This window comes from Hemicordylus capensis, chromosome 3 (assembly GCF_027244095.1).
Source record: "Hemicordylus capensis ecotype Gifberg chromosome 3, rHemCap1.1.pri, whole genome shotgun sequence".
NCBI classification, from domain to species: domain Eukaryota; kingdom Metazoa; phylum Chordata; class Lepidosauria; order Squamata; family Cordylidae; genus Hemicordylus; species Hemicordylus capensis.
This window is the reverse complement of record NC_069659.1, coordinates 31557132-31583035: the sequence shown is the minus strand read 5'-3', so window position 1 is coordinate 31583035 and position 25904 is coordinate 31557132. Positions and strand designations below refer to the sequence as shown.

General features: G+C 43.8%; 1 protein-coding gene and 1 long non-coding RNA gene across 6 annotated transcripts in view; one reads left to right on the top strand and one right to left on the bottom strand.

Moving 5' to 3' along the window:
- The window catches only part of LOC128351444 (uncharacterized), a 42429-nt gene extending 32007 nt beyond the window's left edge, over positions 1–10422 (top strand). For both annotated transcript variants that reach the window (XR_008319778.1, XR_008319779.1), the window contains one exon: positions 9533–10422. This is a non-coding gene — a long non-coding RNA (uncharacterized LOC128351444). The remainder of the gene's footprint in view (positions 1–9532) is intronic.
- ATM (ATM serine/threonine kinase) overlaps positions 1–25904 on the bottom strand; it is a 223205-nt gene that overhangs the window by 83588 nt on the left and 113713 nt on the right. For all 4 annotated transcript variants that reach the window (XM_053310959.1, XM_053310960.1, XM_053310962.1 and 1 more), the window contains exons 29-35: positions 23730–23856; positions 15668–15867; positions 13212–13386; positions 9389–9553; positions 7297–7429; positions 6769–6858; positions 78–249 (exon numbers count right to left, since the gene is read on the bottom strand). In XM_053310959.1, the coding sequence (XP_053166934.1) occupies positions 78–249; positions 6769–6858; positions 7297–7429; positions 9389–9553; positions 13212–13386; positions 15668–15867; positions 23730–23856 (1062 nt within the window). The remainder of the gene's footprint in view (positions 1–77; positions 250–6768; positions 6859–7296; positions 7430–9388; positions 9554–13211; positions 13387–15667; positions 15868–23729; positions 23857–25904) is intronic.

Below are 25904 nucleotides of genomic sequence, written 5' to 3'. Positions count from 1 at the left end.
TAATAAAACATTCATTGTACATATTTTTTAAAAAGCAATGCATACTTTCTGTATACAATATTCACCTATGTACTTACCATTGATCTGTTAAAATATTATTTATGATAGTTAATATAATGAAGACCCACTGAAGTTCTCTATCTTCAAAAAGATCGACTGCACTCATGTAGGATGCACTTTTATGGTGCTGTAAAGCTGTGGTAGAAAAATTGATAGGACCAATTTCTCCCAAACACCTTCCAACTGCCTCTGCAAATGCAAACATTAATATTATAAACTCACAAGATGCTTTCCAAATGTATGTGCAAATACAAGGTAGCTGCACTTTCAGTAGCACAACGGAGGTTGGGGGTGGAGGAACAGTGGTCCACATTTTATGCAGTGATACAAGGATGGAAGTAGGGCTCTACCCTTGCAGAATGCAATCCTCCGGCACATTTCTGAAATTATTATTAAAAATATTTCTACCCCTCCCCTTCAATGCACTACTGGCTCAGGGCAGCGTACAATATTAACAAAATAGATACAATATAGACTAAAACATTAATAAAGTTAAAAGACCAAATAAATAGTTCTTCCCCAAAGAACTATCCTGAAAGGAGACAAAAAGAGGCTCCCTTTTCCAGAATGCGGTTGCACAATCCAGACAGAACCTAAGCGCTCTCTGAACATCTAAGGATTGCCACCTGCATTCTGAGGATGAATGGAATTTGGACAGAAGGTAGGTAAGGACAATTCCAGAGACCGATAGAAGAGAGAATTAACTTTCAGAACAAAGGAAGGATCATGGCACAAAACAACCTTATACCTATGGAAAAAACACAACTCCGGGACAGGCTACAACCACAATTAAAATGACAAATTTTAAAAATTGAATTTAAAAGTTCTCAATAAAAAGCTAAAACACTGATATAAGCAGAGGATAAGATATCTAAAAGCCTCTCTTAAAAAAGTGTCTTCCGCTTCTTAAAAACACTGAGAGAAGGAGCATGGCGAAGCTTTTCAGGAAGTGAAAGGGTAATTCTTACTATGAATTCCCGTTCTCCAAGACTCCCAGAGGGCATTGCAAAAAATGATTTAGGCCCCTCCCTCGGGGTGAGAGGCAGGGTCGACTTGAATAGACTTCTCAAGGGAGGGAACTTCCTGCCTTCCCCAGACTGGAAATGGAAAAGCAGACACACCCCTCACCATCCACTGTAGAAAAAGAACTAAGCCAAGAACTTAGGACATGGGATAAATCTGAGAACTCATTCGAGAAAAAAACACAAGAGAGAGAAAAGGGGGTGAAGAGAAGAGGCGACAGAGGGAATAGCTCCAGGAGACACTAACTACCTCCCCAACATGTGCGGTGAATGCATAAGCCCCGAGAGAGAGAAACCACCACCACACCAAGGCACCTTCCACAGGTTGGGCCGAATACCCTCCAGGAGTCTCAGAGAACCAGAATTCATGGTAAGAATTTCCCTCCAGAGGCTCCCGGAGGGCATACCAACAAATGGGATGTAGAAGAGCAGTGACATCCAATGGTGGGAAAGGTACCACATGTCATCGTGACAGCACCATCTGCAAAACCTGTCTGACCAAGGCAGTATTGGAGAACGGAAAAACATCAATTTTGTAATGTTTAAAGAAAGAATGAATAGAGACCCAAGTGTTTACCCAGCAGATCTTGGCCATGAGAAAACTGCCCTTCACCACAGCAGAAGTGGTTATCCCCCACAAGGAATGGGCCATGACACCCAGAGGGACTTTCCCTAAGTTCTTGTGGCTAGCGAGATACATTCCCAGATCCATCTAGAAATGGTCACGTAAGACACTGTCTTCCCCAAAGAACTATCCTGAAAGGAGACAAAAAGAGGCTCCCTTTTCCAGAATGCGGTTGCACAATCCAGACAGAACCTAAGCGCTCTCTGAACATCTAAGGATTGGCACCTGCATTCCTGAGGATGAATGGAATTCGGACAGAAGGTAGGTAAGGACAATTCCAGAGACCGATAGAAGAGAGAATTAACTGTCGGAACAAAAGAAGAATCATGGCACAAAACAACCTATGGAAACTACACAACTCCGGGCCAGCTGACGAAGTGCTAAGCTTGCACACCCTACACACTGACATAACACCAACCAGAAAAACAGGCTTAAAGCTCAACACATGAAGATCACACATGGCCATGGTCTCAAACGGGGCAAACATAAGAGCCAAGAGAACCCAATTCAAATTTCAGGGAGGGGACCAGTGAACCACTATAAGGAAATGCCAAACATGAGGATGGGCAGAAGCCTCACACAGCCCACTAGCATCCAAAATGCTACTGTGCTTTGCAAACTGACACTTGAGGGTATTGGTTTCAAACCTTTCTCAAGACCAGCCTGCAGGAACCCAAGGATAGTGTGGACTGACCTACAGTGGGTGGCACACCAAGCCTAAAAAGCACATCAGGTACCCCCATAGGCTCTGTTGGTAGACACCTTCCTGGATGACAATAGGGTGTAGAGGACAGCGTCTGGATAGCCCATCACACATAGACCTTCCCGTTGAACTGAAGGAATTTCCAATGATGTTTTCTGATCAGGATATGAAGATAGGCCTCAGATAGGTCAATCGACGATAAGAAGTCCCCCTGACAAATGCACTTCAGGATGGACTTGAGTGTCTCCATCCTGAAGCATCTCTTCTTGAGGACCTTGGTTCAGATACTTCAGATGCAATATCCCCGTGTCCCCATTTTTCTTTGGTACTAAGAAAAAGGTGGAATAGACCCTGGAATAGATGTGACGATTCGAAACCAGTTCTATGGCATTGATTTTGTTGGATCACTGACAGAAAAGCCAAGTGTTTCTCTGGGTTCCATGACTGCTGAGAAGGAATGAACTTCGCAGTGGAAGCCTGGAAAATTCTAGAGAATAGGCCTGTGTTACAGTCTCCAAAACCCAATGATCAGACGTGGATATGACCCATCAACGGGCACTCGGTTGGACGATACATCTGTTCAGGAAGACATGAAGCAAAATACAAAGTGCTATAAAGCCCTCAACGGCTTGGGTCCAGGGTATTTAAGAGAGTGTCTTTTTTGTCATGAACCCTTTTGCTTATTAAGATCTTCTGGAGAGGTCTGGTTACAGTTGCTGTCGACTTGTTTTGTGGCGACTCGGGACTGGGCCTTCTCTTTGGTTGCCCTGGGGCTTTGGAATATGCCCCCTGTTGAAATAAGAGCATCTCCTTCTCTGTTTGCTTTTAGGAAGACCCTCAAGATGCACCTGTTTTCTCAGGGTTTTAACTGAAATTGATTTTTAACTGTTTAATCTGTTTTTATCTTATAAGATTGTATTTCCTTTTTTTGGTGAAATTTTAACTGTTCTGACTCTGTTTTATATTGAGTTTTAAATTTTGTACACCGCCTAGAGATGCACATATCAGGCAGTACAAAAATATGATAAACCAGCCAAATGTGCCTGGGACCCCATGTCCACATCCCAACTGAGTAGCCAAACATTCTGCCTGGCCACAATATTAGCAGCCATAGCCCTGGAACAAAACTGAATAGCGTCCAACAAATAGTCTGCAAATAGCATGGCTGACAAGGCTATCTTCTTCAGACCATCTTTAACAGGCTTCGGGATCGAATCTGAGGAGGCCAAGTCCTCCGCCCACAGTTAAATTGATCTGGAAAAAATGGAATTGGTAACTGATGCTCTAAAGGCGATACTGATGCCTCAAAAGACTTGTGCAAGGCAGCTAAACTTGCCAGTCGCATGGGTCTTTAGGGCCACCTTCCCCTTAGGAAGGGAGAAGCACAGAAGATGATGGCAGCAACAGGGGTATCCACAGTGGGGATCTTTAGGGAGTACAACACTGTATCTGGCAGAGTATACAGTTTGTTTTGTTTATTATTTATTTATTTGATTTATATACCACCCTTCCAAAAATGGCTCAGGTAGGTTTATATCAAAATAAAAACAATTAAAATCAAAACTAAATCAATTAAACAGTTAAAATCATTTAAAACCAACATTGAAATTTTAAAACCATAAATCTAATTAAAAGCACGAACAAAGGTGTCATCACAGTGCCTTTTAAAAAGTTGCTAGAGATGAGGAGGCTCTTATTTTAACAGGGAGCACATCCCAAAGTCCAAGGACAGTAATGGAGAAGGTCCATTCCTGAGTAGCCGCCAAATGAGTTGGCAGCAACTGCAGACAACCTCTCCAGATGATTGGGCTCATGGTGAAGAAGACGTTCTCTAAATACCCAGGACCTAAGCTGTTAGGGATCTTATGAATCTTATGTAGTATAGTCAGCAGACCTTGCAGCTGAATCATATCAACTTCAAAACCCAAGAAGCTTTAGCCAAGAAGGCCTGCCCTGTGTGTATTCAGAAGAAAAGGTCTCCTCTTCATCTGACAATTCACCCTCTTCTCTGCCAACTGGAAACAGATGCCTCAGAGCTGTCCGATTTGCCATGAAACCAGTGGGGGATATGGGGACTCTCCTTTCACTCGTCCTTGCTCTTACGCTTATGGTGATTGGAGGGAGGAAGAGGCACAAAAAGATGGGGAAGAACTGCTAGATCCGAGCCTCTTAGACCTGTGCTTGTCCTGTCCCCTGTGGCCATGCTTCCTCTTGCTTTCTCCTTATGCTTTTTTTGCAGGAGACCAAGAGGGATCCAGAGTTTCCATGTGAATTGGCACCCCTGGATTCCCTAACCACTGGCTCCTTAGCCCATTTGGTAAACTGTGGGTAGGCATCTGACCTGCTAAGAGCGGGAAAAGGAAGGTGGGAGGGGTAATTGGTGACTCACTCACCCCATCTGTAGTAAGCGGTAGGTTTGGCACCAATGAGGCAGAGGAGGCATGGGAGGCGCTGCCATCAGAGGACTCTCCTGTAGCTAGTCTCAACCTGCCCTGCAGAAGGGGAGGGAGTTGGATAGTGTGGCTGGGGCTAGAGCCCAATGGTCCTCAGGAGCCCAGTGTAGCACCCCAGCCCCGGAAGGAGCAGAGAATATGTCATCATCAGCCTAGGGGAACTGCAGCAGCAGAAGGTTTGCGCTCCCTCTGGGGAGAACACGCTGCCACAGTCATCCTGGCAAGGTTGCACAAGGAGGGCGGAGAACAGGCCTGCAGAAGTGGAGCCAAAGCCCCAATTGGGCTTAAAGGCAGCGCCAGGACACGGTCTCAGGAAGAAAAAAATGTGCGCTGTGATGGGGCAGGCCATGTCTGGCTGATCCGCATCGCAAGGCCTGTTGGTGGGGCAGCCTCAGCAGGAAATTGTGGTAGGCTGGTGCCAGCCAAAACACTACCCTGTAGGGCCCCAGCCCTAACTGTAGAATAATTGGGAGGGCAGGGAATAGAGGAGAAGCCAAAAAAGAAATGCGGGCGAGCTCCGCAAAAACCCTACTGACCTGCTTGCTAGGCAGGACTGGACTGGGGAAGGCAGGGCCCCTCCCCCTGGAGATGTCTATTCAAGTTGACCTTGCCTGTAATTCCGAGGGAGGGGCCTAACCCATTTTTTGGAATGCCCTCTGGGAGTGTCTGGAGAAATGGGCTTTTGGAGGATCAGGAAATTGCTTGCCCCTCCCATTCTGAGCTATGGAATAAGCCTACTACCCATCCTCTCTGCGATGGCGGAGTCCCACCGTTGTATCACTGCACAATATGTGGGCCTCTTCCACTGTTTTAATATGTTGCACTTTCTATGCCATTTTGATAACAGAAACATTCATTCTGATGTCAGCAAACTGGCACAGCATACTTATAACAATTTACAGGATATGAACGATCATGCTCAACGGCTTCAGGTTATTTTAACACAGATACGGTCCATTTTTACAGGTGCTTCACTTACACAACACCATTGATACACACTGACTTGAGATACCAGAAATTATTTTCATTGTTGGAATAACCTGAGTGAGAATAAATCCCTGTATCTTAAGGGATAAACGTGCATGTCAAAGCTAAGCATAAACAAGGCAGGCCACCACTAACAGGGGCCCAAGAATTGCATAATTCTTTAAAAATCCCTGTGACTCACTGGGTGTTCTGTTATAGCACAAACAAAAATACTCATCAAATTGAAGATAACAGTCTGGTGACTTTTACATTTGCCTTCCTGCCTCATCCAAAGTGGTCAGGTGCCTGGCCATGAGGAGACAGGAGCTGACCCTGACCCACGATCACATTATAGATGATGACAGCAACTTGAGATCAGATTTCTACTAGGTCAGATGATACCCTTTTTTTTAAAGTTCAAATTTTTTTTTAAGTTGTAAACATTTATTGAAAGGTATTTTTGCAGGTTTGGGTTATTATGAATAATTTATTACATGATCTTTTTGCTATTACCAGATTGGGTGGGTTCAGCCACAGGTTCAATAAAACATTTCTGAAAACATGTTGGAAAAACCAAATATCCCATTTTTTAGGAATACTCAACTTCCAAGGGTTATGCTAGTATCTCAATAAACAGCAAGCTTTTGGGGAGACAGTGAAAGTAATATGAAGATTTTAAACATTATTTACTAAGAAAGTAATAGAACAGTTTCAATTTTTTAAATGACAGAAAAGTCTTCCTGCAATTTACATCTTTGAGTTACATTTATGGAAGTTATTTGATGGTATAAGAAACTGTCAAATGTATACCCAATAGCAATTCATAAAATACAATACAATAACTAGTTCAGATTGTCAAATGGTATAAACTGCATTTTTATAACGGAAATTTGTTTTCACAATTGCTCTTGAGTTATTTGCACGCAGATGGCTACATACCCAAGACTGTGTCAACATCATTTACAGCTGTTTTGTGGAGCTGTAATAAACATGCCATCAGCTTCAATATTATACAGTCCTTTGGATTTTCTAGAATTTGAAAGAAAATGTATTAAAAACAATAAGTGAATATGTAAGAATTGTTAATACTACTACTAATGATTCTATAACACTTTTAATATAGGAATTCTGAAGTGGGCTGTAAAACACTACCTATTTTGACTTTTTACAGAAATTGTAGGCATTTTTAAACAATGAAACTGTTAAATATCAAATTTTAAACACCGTAATACCTTGATGTTATGCATGTTTTTAGCAAATGCTCACAGTTATGTTTTCTAAAATTCATTAAGACATGCTTAGCTGCATTTTCAAAATTAAATATCAACATTAGTTAGGTCCCTCCTCCTATACAGCCATCTTTCCCCTCTTCAACTTTTTCTAAAATGCTTACTAATGGTACTCTTGATACTAAGAACACAATACAGCATGCTCAGGAATAAAGAACAAGTGGTCTCCAATCCATACCCTGAAATTCTTTCATAAGGTCCTTCATCTCATCTTTATGGTGTTCAAGTTGTTTGCGCAAATCATTTAAGCCTTCAAGTCTTGTTAGAGTCAGCGAGTCAGAGATATTTATTGATAGGAAATGGTTAATTTCCTGCAAACATTAATTTTACAATAAGGATACAAGGCACCGACCTAAAGTCTTGTATTACAAAACTGTTTTACAAAAAGATATGCATATTTGTTACACAGAAAAATGTAGAATTTGAAAGGCTGAGAGAGATACAGACAAAGCTAGCACATATCTTAACTACAGTGTAATAATAATTATTTTTTATTTTAATAAGACAATACATAAACATGAATAGTAAAACTGATACATAATGACATCCATTAACTATCCTTCCAGATATGTAAATAATTAGATAGAGGAGAATGACTAAAATTATTTTGATTTGTGAACAGAATAAAATCTGACCATATCATGAAAAAATCATTAGAATTAGCTTGACCCGCTGGAAGATGAATAAAATGGGTCAATTTTTCAGATATGGCAATATGCCACATAGACTGATACCAAGATGTCAGAGACATGGTTTTATGCTTCCAGTATTGTGCAATGGATAATCTAGCCGCAGTTAACATAAAAACTATAAGATCCTTAGACAATAAGGCCAAATTAGCTCCCAAAAATACATTTAACAGAGCCAACTCTGGTCTCATATCTAACCTCTGTTGTGTAATTTTACCCATTTCTAAAAATACCTCTGTCCAAAAGCAGAAAATCCTGGGACAGGACCACCATAAATGGAAGTATGTTCCCCTATTTCCACAGCCATTCCATTATAGCGGGGACAAACTCTTATTAATGTGGGATAATCTAGAAGGCATCAAATACCACCTGCGAAAGAGCTTAACAAAATTCTCTCTAATTCGGGAAAAGGTAGAAAACACCAGCTTCCATTTCGATATTCCATTCCATTGTGAGTCACTAATAATTTGTTGTAGGTCATTTTCCCAGGCCAGCTTAAGGCCAATTAATGGATCAGATGTTTGCGTTATTAGAATATCGTACAATCTAGAAATAAATCCCTTAGAAACTTCTGAAGCCTTTAATATTAATTCCTCAAACATAGTCAAATTCCTATTAACCTGCTTAGCTATATCAGGATGTAAAATAAAGGATTGAAACTGAAGAAAATGTAACCAAGAGTAATGCTTATTCATAAACTTCTCCCGAATTGGTTCGAAATCAATTGGCTTATCCAAATAACAAAAATCCTTTAATCTATTTGCAACACCTCCAAAGACACCAAGTAATCGAGAGGGTGAGTCTAAAGCTGGAAATTTAGGATGACTACAAATGGATAACAAGGGGGAAGGGGGGGGAAAAAATTTTATGTCATTTCCCCCAGATCTTAAAAGTGGTTCTTAAAAACCGATTTATAACAGATTTAGAACTCTTAATAAATTCAAATATCAATTCTAAGTTGTTAATATTACCGAGATGTTCTTCAGGAACCTCCATCTTCACCCAGTATTTAGCTTCCGGGTCTACTATTAACCAGAGAATATCCCTAAGATGCAATGCTTCATAGTAAGCCATTAAATTTGAAACTCCGATACCACCCTGTTATACTTTCCTATATAAAGCATTGTTACAAAATCTAGATCTTTTCCTGGCAAAAATAAAAAGATTTAAAATCTTTTGCCATCTACCTATAGTAGATTAGTAGTAATATCTACCTATAGTAGATATAGTGTAATTATAATCATTTTATTGTCATAGCCTAACAGGCTTGAAAGAATAGTCAGGGCTGCTCAACTTCAGCCCTCCTGCAGATGTTGGCCTACAACTCCCATAATCCCTGGCTACTGGCCACTGTGGCTGGGGATTATGGGAGTTGAAATACAAAAAAAAAAAAAAAAAGCTGGGGGGGGGCCTAAGTTGAGCAGGCCTGGAATAGATAAACAATGAACAGCAAGGAAAGTCTTTCTGTCATCAGAGCAGAGTGAAAAGATTCCCAGTGCAGTGTACCATTGCACTTTTTATTGTCATCAAAGTTCTTTAATCCAATATGCTATGATTTCACAAATTATCTAGTTACATTACCTCTAGAAGAGAAAAATTCCCTTTACTGTATTTTATATTTTGCTGAGCAGTACGCAGTTCTTTAAAAGCAGGATGATCAGGGAAAGGATCTAAATGTTTGATTGCGTCATAGAGGTTTTCATTGTCCTTGTTTTCTATCACTAGGTACCTCAACAAGCTCAATACCTACAGAAATAAAGACAAAGGAGGAACAGTGGAAACTTATTCTCACTTTGCAATGCACAACTATCAGCACCTAAACCAGGAGATCCTGCATTTATCTGAACATACAATCTCCCTTGACCTTAGATATTGACCCTGTTAGCATGCTCAATATTTAGAATTGAGGATCGTTTTATACATTTCCATGTGCAGTGAAGGAAATGGAGGAGGAAATAAGGATGGTCTGCTCTTGAATTCACCATGTGGAAGTTAGGTGGGGGGAGGAAACAATATCCAAACACCCACAGTACTACTAACTTGAATTATAAAATCGCACAAAGCAAAGAACAGGGAAAAAAGATTAAAATGCCTTCTATTTGCAACGAGGGCAATTTGATTCAATGTTTAGGATTCCACATCTGTGGATCTGCATATCTGTGGCTGGAAAAAGATACCCAACCTCGGCATACACGGGGCGGGGGTGGGTGGGTGCCGACCTTATATATCCATGGGTTGGAGGTGGCCGGAAATTACCGTGGAGGTAATTTCTGGCCGCCATTTTCTTCGACAGAGCATCAAAATGGCTCCCATCTTTGTAAAATAAAAATAAGAATTAAAAAGCCAGCTGATTTTCAGCTGATTTGGGGGCACAGCACAACTCAGAGGGAGCAGCAGAGCATGGTAAGAAGCTCCCCCCCCACGCAAAATTCGGCCAATTTCCTGTCATTTCCTGTCGACCGGGAACCTAACCCCCGCAATCTCATAGGTCCAATTACTCTATATTTGTGGTTTCCATATCCACAACTGTAGCATGGAATGGAACCCCCACGAATATCGAGGTTCTCCTGTATAGAAAAATTCAAAACCATGTTATATTTGTTTATCATAAAGATTCATTTCCAGAAATATAATCTTGACATTCACGGTCAGTCATTTATTTATTTATTTATTTATTTATTTGACATATTTTTATACCGCCCAAAACATACGTCTCTGGGTGGTTTACAAGAAGATAAAAACAATAGTAAAACATTAGCTAAAAACAAAAACAAGAAATTTAAAACACAACAATCTAAAATTTTTAAAACAATATTCGAAAAGAACATGAAAAACAACCAAAACAGTATCAATTAAAAGCCTGTGTCTTTAAAGATGCTGACATGGAGAAATAGATTAGCGTGTCATCAGCATACTGATAACACCCTGTACCAAATCTCCTGATGATCTCTCCCAGTGGTTTCATGTAGATGTTAAACACAGGAGACAATAAGGAGCCCTGAGGGACACCATACAAAAGTTCAGATTTTGAAGAACAACAGTCTCCAAGGAACACCATCTGGAACCTGCCCGAGAGGTAGGAGCAGAACCACTGCAGAGCAGTGCCTCCAACTACCAACCCCCTCAGACACTCCAGAAGGATACTATGGTCAATAGTATCAAAACCCACCGAGAGGTCCAAAAGGACCAACAGAGTCACACTTCCTCTGGCAATTCCCAATTGGAGATCATCCATCATGCTGACCTAGGCAGTCTCCACCCCATAGCTAGCCCGGAAGCCAGTTTGAAATGGGTCTAGACAATCAGTTTCTTCCAAGACTGTCTGGAGTTGGGAGGCCACCACCCTCTCAATTACCTTGCCCAGCCACAGAAGGTTGGAGACAGGCCTGTAGTTACTCAGCTCTGAGGGATCCAGGGTAGGCTTCTTCAGAAACGGTCTAATTATTGCTTTCTTAAGACTAGGAGACATCCTACCTTCCTTCAAAGATGCATTTATAATCTCAACTTCTACAAAAACCACCCTGCCAGGTATTATAAACCATGTTGGGCAAGGGTCAAGAGGACAAGTGGTAGGCCGCACTGTTCCAATCAGCTTGTCCACATCCCCAGGAGTCACAAACTGGAACCGATCCAACTTAACCACACAAGAGGAGTCGCAGGACACCTCCACATCAGACACTGAAGTAATTGTGGAGAAAGAATCTAAGTCAGCCCAAATACGAGATATTTTTTCCACAAAGAATTCATTAAACACTTCACAGCGGGTAATTGAGATTCTGATTCAAGGGAGGAGGGGCACACACTAGCCCTCTCACAACCCTGAACAACTCTGCCAGACATGAACTTGCGGATGCAATACGGGCAGAAAAGAATTGCTTCTTTGCTGCATGTATTGCCTGAGCATAGATCTTCAAATGAGCTCCATGTTGCAATCTGTTGGATTCAAGCCAAGTCTTTCTCCACCTGCGCTCCAGTCGTCTACCTTGCTGCTTCAGCCCCCTTAGTTCTTCTGTATACCAAGGGGCCAATTTTGAAGCGGGTTGGAGAGAACGCTTAGGAACGATCATGTCTAGTGCCCCAGTGAGTTTGCTGTTCCAATTCGCCACCAGGGCATCAACAGGATCGCTGATAGAGCCAACACTAAATCCCCCCAAGGCTTCTTGAAATCCTATGGGATCCAATAACCTTCTCGAGCCCACCATCCTAATAGGTCCCTCACCCCTGTGAAGGTGGGGTGTGACTGTGAGTCCAACCTTAATCAGATGGTGGTCCGTCCATGACAATGGGGAAATCACAGGAGTCCCCACCCACAGAACACTACCCTGATCAAAGTGAAAGACCAAATCAAGCGTGTGACCTGCAATGTGCATCGGTCCCGAGACCACTTCCTCCAAGGAGCCCAGAGCAGTATACTACATACTTGAGTTTCTCCTCACAACAACCCTGTGAAGTAGGTTAGGCTGAGAGAGAAGTGACTGGCCCAGAGTCACCCAGCTAGTATCATGGCTGAATGGGGATTTGAACTCGGGTCTCCCCGGTCATAGTCCAGCACTCTAACCACTACACCACGCTAGCTTTTATGAGTTTCTTGTCTTCAAATTAATCCATATACAGTTACTAGCTCCAGCTGCCCTCAGATTTAATGACACCAACACAGAGTATAACAGTCATTACTAAGGCGAACAATCACAGAGCTCCAATTACCTAGTTTTCTTATTCACAGGCATGTATTCCGAGAGTCTAAAAGAAAGCTTTCAGAATAAAGATTTGTGCTAAGTTGTTTAACTTTCCGCTAAATAAGGGAGACAATTAAAATATTTAGCACAGATAATTGCACAGGAAAAATAGTGAATAAAAAGTCCTATGTGACACAGGGAAAGAGTGTACAGTGTACACAGGTACAGATCTGCTCACATGTTACGTGTTGAACAGAGGTAGGCTTCCTACCCGATTTGTGCACCAGAAAGGTTCACTTTTAAAATGAATGCAGGTACAGTCATACATACAAAAACATGTACATACTAGCCAACCCGCACAGAGCATCTGTGCATTCTTTGGGGCCAGCTGTTCTCCCCTCCCTCGCACCCCACTCTCTTGCCCTCCCTCCCCCCCCCCCACTCAACTCCGTGGCTGGGCCTGCCGCCGCCGCCGCTTTTCTCCGCGGCCGGGCCAGGCCTGCCACTGCTTGCCTCCACGGTACACCTCAGCCAATCCGACGCATCCGCCACCCAGCCAATCAGCTGCGTGCTGAGACGCACATTCTAAGGCACACCCAGGAGAATTAATAATATAGATGTAAAGATGTCTGAATGCAGGCACAACATAATGCCTGAATAGGGCTTATGCTACTCAGCAAACCCTTTTGAAACAGAGGAGGACTTTCAAAAGCATTTGATGGATTTACCTCTTCTTGGTTTTCAGGCTGTTCTCCTACTATAGGTGTTAGCGTGCCCACAATAACGTGGAGATGACTCCCTAGGGCATCTCTACAGTATTGGACTGCTGTGTGGCAAACATGACTGAGAAGGTCACAACACAGCAAGAAACTCCGGAATGATACCCCTTTGAGAACAGGAGGCCTAAAACAAACACATGGAAAAATAGATGTAAAAGGGAGCCCTACAGTTTACCGTACATTCTGGCATGCTCAAGCATAATTGCACAATATATCAGGGCAAGAAGGAAAGGAATCAATCTCAAAAGCAATCAAACAGTACTGCAAGCAAAGAGACACTTTATCCTATAAGGATAATGTCAAACAATAAATCATAATTTAAGTCAGGGGTAGGCAACCTTTGGCACTCCAGCTGTTATTGCCTACAGCTCCCATCATCCCCATTCATAATTTATTTTGGCTGAGGATTATGGAAGTTGTAGATACAGTAACAGCAGCTGGAGGGTGCCTACTCCTGATATAAGTGAATGACAGAACATGCAATATTTAAATAATCTTATAGCAGGAGGAAAAAGAAAGCCTCCTATTATTGTAACATTTCTAAATTGCTTTTCCGCAAAGACTGTGCTCAAAGCAGTGAACAAAGTCAGAGTCTATATGACAATGATAAAATGCAATGAATAGATCAATTTAAACAACACAAAATACCACTGAATAAGTTAGGCACAGCTAGAAACACACCACCACTCAATAAGGCTAGGGATGTGTGAATCAATTTGGGTACAAATAGATTTGTACCCAAATCTAGCTGATTTGGGCGATTTGGAGACAGAACAAATCATCCCTGTTGTCCATTAGCTAGATTTGGGTCCAAATCAAATCACGTTTGCAAATGAAGAGACAAAAGTTCCACGGTACTGTAAGCTTATTTATCTGAGCCCAATGTGTTTTGGCTGAAGCCTTCTTCAGGGGCAAAATCTTATCCGATGTATTCCTGTTAAAAAAAACACCTTTCTTCAGAAAAAGGAAACAATATCTTGGACTATCAAAGGTGATGGAGCACATTTGCTGCTATTGCAACTGTATTTGGTGCTCCCCTTTTTAATTCATCCAAATCGAATCATGCCAGATTCGACTTGAATCGATTCATGATTCAGATTCCTCCAATATATTTCCCCAGATTTCTCAGCTTTCTTTTTTTTAAAAAAAAGAACTAAGCTCTAGCCCTTGCAGAAGTGGAGTTAGAGTGTATAATATGTGGTCACTATTTTTCAAGTGTTTGGATTCTTTGGTGTATAATAACTTTTCCTCAATTAATCCCTATGAGGATTCATTACATACCTTCATTTCTTCTGTTCATTTTGACTATCTTTGGACAGTGCCAACTGTCAACTGCCATGTGCCAACTACAACCCCCTCCCACTCGCAAGGCAGTGGGGTACTACTCAGTTTATGTTGTAGGAATTTTTTTTCAAGTGTTCAGACTCTTTGGTGTCTAATAACTTTTCCTCATAGTGAATCCCTATGAGGATAAACACCTCAAAAATTCCTAAAATATAAACTGAGTATCCAGCAGCTTGCAGGTTGGGGAGTAGTTGGCACATGGGATGCCATTAATTCCCCACCCCAACCTGCAAAGCAGTGGGGTCAAAACGAACAGAAGAAATGATGGTGTGTAATGAGGACACTGAAGAATCTAAACACTTCAATATTCCTAAAAAATAAACTGAGTACCCCAGTGTGTGGGGGGTGGGGTGCAGTTGGCAATGTCCAGTGACTGTCAAAATGAACAGAATAAATGAAAGTGTGCAATGAATCCTCCAAGGGATTCATTATGAGGAAAAGTTATTATACACCAAAGAATCCCAACACTTAAAAAATAGTGACTGCCAATTTTGCTCCATAACTCCACTTCTACAAGGGCTAGAGCTAAGGTTTTTTTTAATTTTAATTAAAGCTGGGGATCCATGTTAGGGTTAGGATAGGGTGACTTCGAATCCCCATTATTTCCTATGGTAGAAATATACAAAAAGAGTAAAAACCTGAAAAAAATCAAGCAAGTGCCCCACTGCCTTGAAATTTGGGTGGTAGGTGACACCCATGGGAACCTACCCACCACCCAAATTTGATGCCCCTAGGACCTTTATAAGTGGTCTGAACAGATGCGAATCAAATCAAATCCAAATCAAATCTGGGGTGATTTGGCGGGGAGTGGGGCAGATTCAAACACAAAACAAATCAGGGGTGATTTGATTCGGGCACAAGTAGAATTTAAAAAATTGATTTGTGCACATCCCTAATACGAGCCAATTAGCCATGAAAGTGTGTCTAAAGAGCAAGTCACCAGAATACAGCCAAGGACGGGGGCTTTAAAATAAATAGATAGATAGATAGATAGTTATAATCAAGTGAATTAGTATTAAACTGCCCCCCCCCCACTAATAGCATACAATATTCATACTTACTTGTTGCTAATGTGGTGAATCATAGTATAAATGACATCCCGAAGCACAAAAGCCCATGCTCCTCCTAAACCATCCTTTATTTCTTTCAGCAATAAATTAACAAAAAAATGATATATCATAAGAATTCTATGTTTTTTGTAACTATTACTTGTTCCAGATGCTTGCTTACAGATGGCAAGTAAGATTTTCTGGAATGACTCCTTAAAAAGAAGAAGAAAAGACATAATCAGAGCTGAGATGCAATTGATTTTTTTTTAAAGTCCCGTTTACCTTAGCCTCAAATTAGACAAGATGATATTTGCCCCCCCACCAATGGAAACCACGTGCTCTTCAAAAAGTTCTTTAAGCAGAAACAAGAAGTCTCGTGGCTGAAATCCAGGCTAACAATCACACTTTTTAGAAAGCATTTGAAATCGGAGCATTGGTTCCCTTACCATGAAGGCTTCTTCTGGTTGCTGCAGTCAAGGCCATCTCAATGGGTTATCCCCCACCCGTGCTCCAAGGCAGGACTATGCTAATTAGCTGAAAGATAGAAGTCTCTAGAGCTTGAAGGGGATGACCCCGCCCAGTTCTTACAGGCCAAGTTTGCAAATAAAGACTGACCTATATTTCCAACCACAGATTAAGCTACATGGGGTAAATCATAATAAGCTAGAACAGACAGGTGAGTTGGATGGACATACGATACTGAAGAGCACTTGCCAGCTAGAAGAGTGATCTAATTCCAGCACTCATACTAAATGAGTAAAACAAAAACAGCAACACCCCACCATCAGGAGCAACCCAAGAGCGGCTAGCCAGGAGGGCCGAGATGGCCTTGACTGCAGCAACCAGAAGAAGCCTTCACGGTAAGTGAACCAATGCTCCGTTCTCGGTTGCTGCAATCAAGGCCATCTCAATGGGACATACCAAAGCCTGTACATCACCAGGGAGCAATGCGCTCTTGGCAGCTCCTGTAGAAGCACCCTTGCAGAACTCATCTACCAAAAGCCACCTAGGTGGAGGCATAATGTCCACTTTAAAATGCTGCGTGAACATAGACGGATTATTCCAGGTTGCAGCCCTACAGGTTTCCTGGACTGGTGCATTGGGTGAAAAAAGGCGGCTGAGGTTGCCGCCGCCCTCATTGAGTGGGCCGTGATATATAAGGGAGGCCGAATGTTTTGTGTTTTGTGCGCCAGAACAATACACGTGGTAATCCATCTGGCAATAGTTGGAGAAGTCACTGCCTCGCCTATAGATCCTGGTAGAAGGAAACGGAGACAGTCAGTTTTATGGAATGAGACTGAGCTGCTGATATAGATCCAAGTTGTGCCAGTTACACCTGAGTGTTTTGGTTGTGGATGGACTTTGGTCCTTAGGATGTCAGGAGAAAGTCAAAGTCGGACAAATATCCTAGGTTCCTCTGTAAGGCCAACGGTGAGGGTTCCACTGTGTTAGGGAGCCTGCTAACCTCTGGTCATCTGCCCGGTAAATCTTATGTCTAGGAAGGGAACTGGACAGGTGCCCAGCTGACGTACTGAGGGAGAGGTTGGCAGGTAGCACCCCTCATGAACGATGACACTGCCTGCCTTAGGCTAGGCTGCAAGCAGTACAACAACTCTCTAGGATTAGTTGGGTGCGGTCATCCAACTATATGGCCATGGACCTTCTATCCTAGCTGGTGGTGGTGGGAGGAGAGTTCCACCCTGGAAGAACAGTTAGGCAAGAATGTCAAGATAGCTGGAGAGAGTCCAGAGATTATAAGCCTGTGAGAGGTTATGAGCCTGTGGTAATATATCCCACGATGGGAATAGCGGTAGTCACAAAAACAGTGATATTGATCGAGGCATTGCCCCGTGCCATCATCTTGTGGCTAAGATGGTTTGTAGGGAGAGAGACTGTCAATAGGCTAGATTGAGACGGAATGAGTTAACAGTACAGTTGGTGCTTGCCATGTCACTACCTGCAACGGGGGACCCAGTGGAGATTAAAACAGTGAGTCATATCCTTACTGCCCGGAGGGTGTCTTGATATGTCCTATTGGGTGCTGGAGATGAGCTCCCCTAGGAACCATGGCTGTTACATGACCCTAGAGAGGGTATCTAAGATAGGAATGGGTCGATGTGGCCCTGGTTACTACTAGGCCATGCACCGGACCTTGCTGCTCGTCCCGTTCTACAGAGGAGGCAGACCTCAAAGGTCTAGGACTCGTGTTGCCGAGTGGCTGGACAATGGCTCATTTACGAGAGCCCATGTGGGCTATGCTGTACTGGGTAGGAGGTATGTCACTAAAGCCTAGTTCTGCCATCTTGGCTGTTGAGTCAGGGAGTGGAGATCTGAGGCAAAGTATATTTGTCTTAGGGGTAATACAATGTACCTCCCCTTTCACCAATTTGTGTTTGGAAATGAGATATACTACTCTCAGGGGTGTGCCCTCATACTTGTGACCGGAAATGTTGACATAACTGAGGCCTTTCTTTGTTGGAAGTGGCAGCTACACTTGCATGCCAGTGCTTGACCCAGGTGGGAAGGCTGGGTGGGACTGTGGACCTGTAGTCCTACCATGATTGGAGGAGGCTGTCCACTGCTGTGTCGTTAATTTGGCAGTGTTCACATTGTATATTAATTGTGGGACATCCAGAAGGGTGAACAGGGCTGGAAGGACTGTCGATGTGAACTTCCTCGCCAGCTAACCGGAGGTAGATGAGGGCTATCCTTAGGGACTACGTTCATAGGTGGCATTTATCCAGGTGGTCTCTCTGAACTGCCTCAATACTACTCCACAGATCCAGAACCAGGAGGGTTAAGGAATCAGCCTCCTAAGGGGGTGTGACTCTAGGCTTCATGCAGCCACCCTATGAGGCTAGGGTGAGGCCTTGGAAGGGGAGAATTGGAAGAGGCAAGGCTATCAGTGCCTGTGGTCAGAGGCCTTATTAAGGTTCAAATTAGGTGCAGGAGAGCAGCAAAGATAGTATGAACATGTTCCCCAATAATGGTATGTTAAACAGAGAGTAGAAATACAGCAGAGGATCCTATGTCTCATGGGAGGGCATGAGACCTCCGACTAGACGCCTGTCTTTAGTAAGATATGTAAATAAGCACCTCGCTGAGGTAAGTTATCTCACCAGAAGAGGGCGTACCTAGTGATAAGAGAATCACCCCAGAAGTGTAATGAAAAGGACATTGAGACCTCTGAGTACCAGTTGCAGGGGAGTAACAGCAGGAGAGATGGCATGCCCTCAACTCCTGCCTGTGGCTTCCAGTGGCATCTGGTGGGCCACTGTGTGAAAATAGGATGCTGGACTAGCTGGGCCTTGGGCCTGATCCAGCTGGGCTGTTTGAGGCTGGGGATCTCCTGGAAACTTAATTTTATGTTCTACTGGACTGGAGACATAGAATGAATCATTGGCACTGACCTGGAAGGTCATTCTCCTCGGAAGTACGGGTTGCATCCTTTGTTGAGAGAACCCTCTTGTGAGGGAAAATATTAGTTTCCCTGGAAGTTCATTTGAAATAAAATTAATTATGTCCTTTAGGACTAGATTGCCCATGGGACTGATCTAACATGGCTGTTCCTGTGCTGTTACAGAAGCTCCAGTCACAGAGCTTGTTGTGCACCGCCCAGAGCCCTGGAAGGGGTGGTATGGAAATGCAACAAATAGATAATAAAACAATCAATAATACTGTGGTCTCCCATTCAAATGCATGCAGGGTTGATCCTGCTCCGCAGATGAAAGCACCTCGCTCGCCCCAATGTAACCAGATTTTCTGGTCATAGAGGCCTGCAATGTAATAAATTTCTTAGTGTCCCATACAAGTGTGGCGTAAACACATATCATGGGAGCAGCAGTGTTATGGACATGGTTATAAGGCTGTGACTCTGCCTCTAAGGGAGGAAACTTCTGCAGAAAACGAGGGGGGCCATATAGCTGACCAGAGCAGTGTTTCTCAACCACCGGTCCCTGGACCGCTGCCGGTCCCCGAAGGGTTGAGTGCCGGTCCCTGACTGGGAGTCAACCCCGCCCCAACTGAAATCAAGGCACTCACTTCCTCAATTTTGCACATGGCACGGAAGAGGAAGAGTATCACGGAGGCGTGGGACCCTTCTTGTGCCTTGCCTCCACGTGCTGCTGAGATCTTCCTACAGCTATCTTATTCCCTATCTTTACAGCTTCAAACTGTATGCGATGCGGGGGCATGGAGGAAAAAGTATGGCAGTGGGCACCACTTGAAGGGCTGCTGGTTCTTGCATGCTCATTGTTTGCAGCCAAAGGCTGGTTGATTGAAACCCAGCTGCCTGTTGTGGTCGAGGCGCCTTGAGAGGGAACGCAGTTTCCCTCTTGCATCAGTGGGGCTTGCTTGTATGTTGTTTTCATTGACCCCATGTAGCTTTTGAATTTTTCTAATGGCCCAACATCCCCTCTCCATTGAGTAATCACAAGCACCTCCACTCCAGACATACTGGAGACAAATTTGTTCACCCAGGCTTTTAGATTCAGGGGTTCTCAACCTTGGGTACCCAGACGTTGGTGGACTTCTACTTCCATAATCCCCAGCCATAATGGCCAAATGCCATTGTTGTTGGGGGTTATGGGAGTTTAACTGAGGGACCCAAGGTTAAGAACCCCTAATATTCCATGTTTGCAAAAGATTCCAAATTTAATTATTTTAATGCTTATATTATTTTCATTCTAAACTGCCCAGAGATGCAAGTTTTGGGCAGTATAGAAGTCTGATAGATAGATAGATAGATAGATAGATAGATAGATAGATAGATAGATAGATAGATAGATAGATAGACTTGAAACCCCTTTACTAACTGCTGGTCCGGGAAACTGCGCATGAAGAATGTAGCGGTCCTTGAAACTCTGCACGAAGAATTTCGCGGTCCTTGACTCCAAAAAGTTTGAGAAACACTGGACCAGAGGAGCATTTTTCCTCCCTCCATTTGCCCTTTACACCCTGGAGGTTCCAAGGAAGGGAAGGGTATTTGTCAAGATGACCCCTAGAGGGCCATGCATTATTGCACCCTCACAAAATGGGCTCTTTGGCGAAGGCACAGGAAGGGCCCTCCCAAGTGTGCTAGGACGAGCTGCCTATAAGCCAGCCAACCAAGCTTAGTGCAAAGAGCTCTTGTGGCAAGGGTTAAAAACTCCAAAAGGGAGTTAGGCCTAGGGAGGAGAGAGGGGGCCACCGCCTAGGCAGGTCTGTGGTCATAGGGAGATGCTTGCTGGTCTTATTTATTTATTTTATTTATATTTTATATCCCACTCTTCCTCCAAGGAGCCCAGAGCGGTGTACTAAATACTTGAGTTTCTCCTCACAACAACCCTGTGAGGCAGGCCAAGCTGAGAGAAGAGACTGGCCCAGAGTCACCCAGCTAGTCTCATGTCTGAATGGGGATTCGTACTCTGGTCTACCCGGTCCGAGTCCAGCACTCTAACCACTACACCACATGCTCACCAGTTTTGGTGGGCTCTCCAAGCTGAGGCTGCAGTGTCTGGAACAGCTCCCCGAATGGTTGGTTGCAGCAGTCCTGGGCTAGACCCAGGCATTTTGGCTAGCTGCTAGGAACAGAGCTCCTTTTGGAGTTAGGAGTTGCCGCTGTTCCCGCCAATTACTTGAGCTGCTGGAGGCTGTACTTCTTCCCGCTGGGCCTCCAGCAGTTTGTTTGCTGCCCGCCTCATGGAGACAAGGATCAGGCACCCGAAGGGGTGATTGCTTGTGCCAGGGCTGTGGAGGTGACTGGGCAGGCGATGAACGGGCCTAAAACCTGGAGAAGAAGCCTCCTTTGGAGTTGCTGCCCCGCAAAGTTTGTGGAGGAAGAATCACCAATCTCTCTGAGAGCAGGGAGAGACTCTCTGGGCCGCCTTTTGCAGGAAGCTCCTGAAGCATTCCTGCCCCTTTTGTTCCTCCTGGGAGGCTCCCTGCTGCTTTGGCTGATATCTTGAAGATAAGCCTGAAGAGCCGGGAGGGAGGGAGGGAGGGGGGAGAGAAGGGGGGATTCAGAGGAAGGGAGAATCCAGGGCTTCTGTTTGTTTCTTTTGTTTGAACCGGCTGCATTAGGCAAGCTGGTAGGCTAGCTGGGGGGACCCACCTTTGAGCTGCCCGCCCCACGGAAAGAGCTCACTGTTTTTGTGGTTCCCAATGCTGCAAGGCCTCTTGCCGCCTCCTTCACACCCACTTCCCTCAGGACTCCACCTGACTTTGGGGGTGGATTAGCCAGGGGGGTTGATTTGGCTCTCCAGCAGGAAGGAAGAAGAGCTCTCCAGCCTCTGCCTGCCTTTCCCCCCCTGGATGTCGCCTCACGCGCAAACTCGCAGACTCACAGCCCGAGTGTGGGAGACTGGCTGCGACCTCCTTCTGCGGCCTGCATGTTGACTTATGCCGAGTCTTGGGCCGAGGGCAGGAGACTGGCTGCGACCTCATCCTGTGTCCTGCCGGGCAGCTCTGTGGAAGCCGGCAAGGACGCAACTGGTGGTAGAGCTCCGGGCCTTCTCGTGTCCCTGGGGAACACGCTCCTCACTCTCCTCGCAGGAACAGACACATTAGAGGCCTTCCTGCGCGCTCCATACAGTTAGAGAAGTAGGAGGAGAGGGGAAGAGGAAAGAGGATTAAAGTTGCAAAGCAGAGTAAAAGATAAAACAGATTCAGCAAGGGAAGATCGGAGAGAAGAGAAAGTCTGCCTGGAGCAACACAGGACTGTAAGAACTGGGTGGGGTCATCCCCCTCAGGCTCTAGAGACTTCTATCTTTCAGCTAATTAGCATAGTCCTGCCTTGGAGCACGGGCAGGGGATAACCCATTGAGATGGCCTTGATTGCAGCAACCGAGAACTTGGCTTTTTATCCAGGCTTTTATATGACTGTCTCTACTGCTGCTTCTTTGTATTTTGTATGGTTATTTTATGCTTGTATTTTAAATCTTTTTAGTCAGATCTATGTTTTTGTATTTTAGCTTATTTTAATTATGTATTTTTATAGTCTTGTTTTAATTTTTGTGTAAACCACCTTGGTATTGTTTTAATGAAAAGTGGTATATAAATTTAACAATAAAAACAAAGTGCCGGTGCACTGATGGTAGAGGGGTGGAGTGATTTTCATGCGTCTCCCCCTACCCTCTGAAGCCAACTATGACTACTGAGCATATGTCCCTGAGGATCGCACAGTATTCAGGAAAATATTTCAATCAATCCATTTTTATTACAGTCATAGACCAGTATAATAGGGGAAAGATTGTGGCAGGCACAGTGGGCTTCAGAGGGGAGGAGAGATTGCTGAAAATGTCCTCTCCGTCACAGCACCAACATTTCATTAGTCTGGATATTGGCCACTATCTTTGACAATGTAGGTAGCATCAAGACCTTTTGTGAAGCAGCACTCCATTGCTGCAAACTACTTCTATGAATGGGAGGAGAGTTCTGCTCATGCAAGAATCCCTTCTGTTTGCGCAGCCAGCCCCTGCACAAGTGCAATTCTCCTCCTGTTCATGACAGGAGCTTCTGCTGAGTTCTGCTTCACTAAAAGTCTGGAAGCCACTCAATATTTATATTACTAGCTAAAGATATCTACATGTTTCAGTTCAACTGCACACAAATTATGGTTTACAGCAACCACATTTTAAACCCCAAACCATAGTTTGAGCTTCCTAACATGCAAAAGACAAACCGTGGTTTAGAGTTGCTTGCCTGCTTTTGTTTTTCATCTGCTCAGCATTTAGATTAGATAAACTCACTCTGGGTGCAGCAGCTTCTGAAAGCTAAGTGATGGTTCTAACTTTTTTTGGTCAACAAAAATTGTTTCATAGGAAATTCTTCTAATTTTCTAGAAGTGAGTTTATTAACTCTTACATACATATCAAATACCTCTTTAATATCTTCATAAAGATCATGAAATATTTCTGACATTAGAAGATGAGGTTTTTCATGTTGATTTATAAAATGCATGGAAATACATGGGTTAATCATTTTTCATTTAGTAAGCTCAAAGAAATATACAATTCTAACAGAATAAATGCACCAGCATCTATAGGGGAAGACTGTGGCAATGTCTCAATCACAAAACTGAAGATTGGCTACTTACAGGGTTCTTGGAAAGAATTGCTACAAGACTTTTCGACTTGGTTTTGTGGCAACTGCTAATGTAATCCAGTGTTGCTTTGATGACATATGATGGGAAATGAGGGGGATTAGGAGTAGGATCCAGATCACTGAAATAATTGGAAACAATGGCAAATTCTTCAAAACCTTGATGAATCCACAAACATGTTATGTGCACAAATTGTCTAAATGCAGCTAAGTATTATTAGAATGGGTGGTGACTGAATATAAACAGGGTGCTCACCTGTAACTGATGATCTGGTAGTGATCCGTTGACATTAAAAAATCTGGGTTCTGCACCTGCGCATAGATTAGAACATTGTACTTACCTGAGGAGTCCATTCTCAGCAGGGATACGGAGTGCATCCGACAGTGGGCTACTCCTTATCACTTGCTCCTATATAGGGTCAATCAAACAAAAAGAGCCCCAGGTTGCCCCCCTCCCCCGCCTAGCGAGTGGGAGGAGCCTCCCCTGAGAGCCCAGGTCTCACAAACTTAGCCAACAGTGCATAGTGTAACAGAAACAAGAAAATAATATATTAAACAGTATGGGGGGGAAATGAAAAACAGGCAAACACAGAGCCTGAAAGAAACATCTGATAAACTGCAGAAGGTGATGTAAACTGAATAGAAACCTAATTTAACCTTAGAAGACACTACCAGAGATAAGGGTGGGGTGGATGCGCTCTGTATCCCTGCTGAAAATGGACTCTTCAGGTAAGTACAGTGTTCCATTCTCCAGCAGAGGATAAGGAGTGCATCCAACAGTGGGACCTACATGAGTTTCAGTCCCACTGGGAGGGCTCCTCTCTAACTACATCTTTACCACCTTCTGAAGAACCCTCCTGCCAAAAGAGTCTTCAGCAGAGGCCAGTGTTTTCAGTTTGTAATGTCTCACAAAGGTTGACGAGCACAACCACATCGCTGGCCGACATATGTCAAACAATGGAGCTTGAGTGGGAAACGTGGCAAAAGTGGCCACACTGCATGTAGAATGTGCTGCAATTCCAGAAGGAGGGAAAACTCCTGAAGAGGTATAGTCCTGGGAAATACAGGCCCTGATCCATCTAGACAAGGAGGAGGATGACAACTCCTTACCCAATGAGTAATTACTGAAGGAGATGAAGAGGGTCTCCGATTGGCAGAAACTCTTAGTTTGCTTGATATAAATTCTAATCGCCTCTTCTAAGGTCCAATGTATGCCACGACTTTTCTTTGGCATTGGATGGATTAGGGCAAAAAGATGGAAGGAAAATGTCTTGTAATCTATGGAAAACCAAAATTATCTTTGGAACAAATGAAGGGTCTGTGCAGAGTAAAACATAATCAGGGGAAATTTGGCAAAGCTCTTTCCTGATCGATAAGGCACCCAGCTCAGAAAGCCTACGAGCCCAAGCAGTGTTCCCTCTAAGGCGTGCACATGTGAGTGCACTCACACATTTTTTGATGTCCACTCAGTTAATTTTAGACCCCGCTCAATTTGAATCAGGAAGACTCCACCCTGAACGCATGTGTGTGCACACTGTCTTGATACTGCCACCCAGAACAAATCTAATTCTGCATACAGATGAAAAAAATTAGAGATAACACTGAGCCCAAGTGATTGTTACTAAAAACAGCAATTTCCATGTCAAAAACTTGAATTCTACTGACTTCAAAGGCTCGAACGGTGGCTTGGTAATAGAAAAATATCAGGAGCTTATTGTGCGTAGGGGAAGGCGAATAAGTCTAATGTCAACACCTCAAACCTTTGGCAGATCCTTGCGAACGCAGCTTCGCTTAGGGCCCATTCCCCTTGGTCTACATTCTGGTGACTCAGCCAGTCTGTTTGCACGTTTTCTACCCCTCTGACATGCTCCACTGAGAGAGACAGAAGATGTCCCTCCACCCGCTCCAACAGTAGGTTGGCCTCTGCCATGAGAGATTTGGACTAAGTGCCTCCATGTCTGTTGACGTTGGCTTTGGCTGTTGCGTTGTCCATCTGGACAAGTACGTGCCTCTGAATAATGGAGGACTAGAACACCAGAAGGGATAAGCGAATTGCCTGGAGTTCCAGCCAATTGATGGAGTGAACCTGCTCATCTGGGGACCATTGTCTCTGAGCTAGGTTAGAACCGTAGTGACCATCCCACCCAAACAGACTTGAGTCCATGGTCAC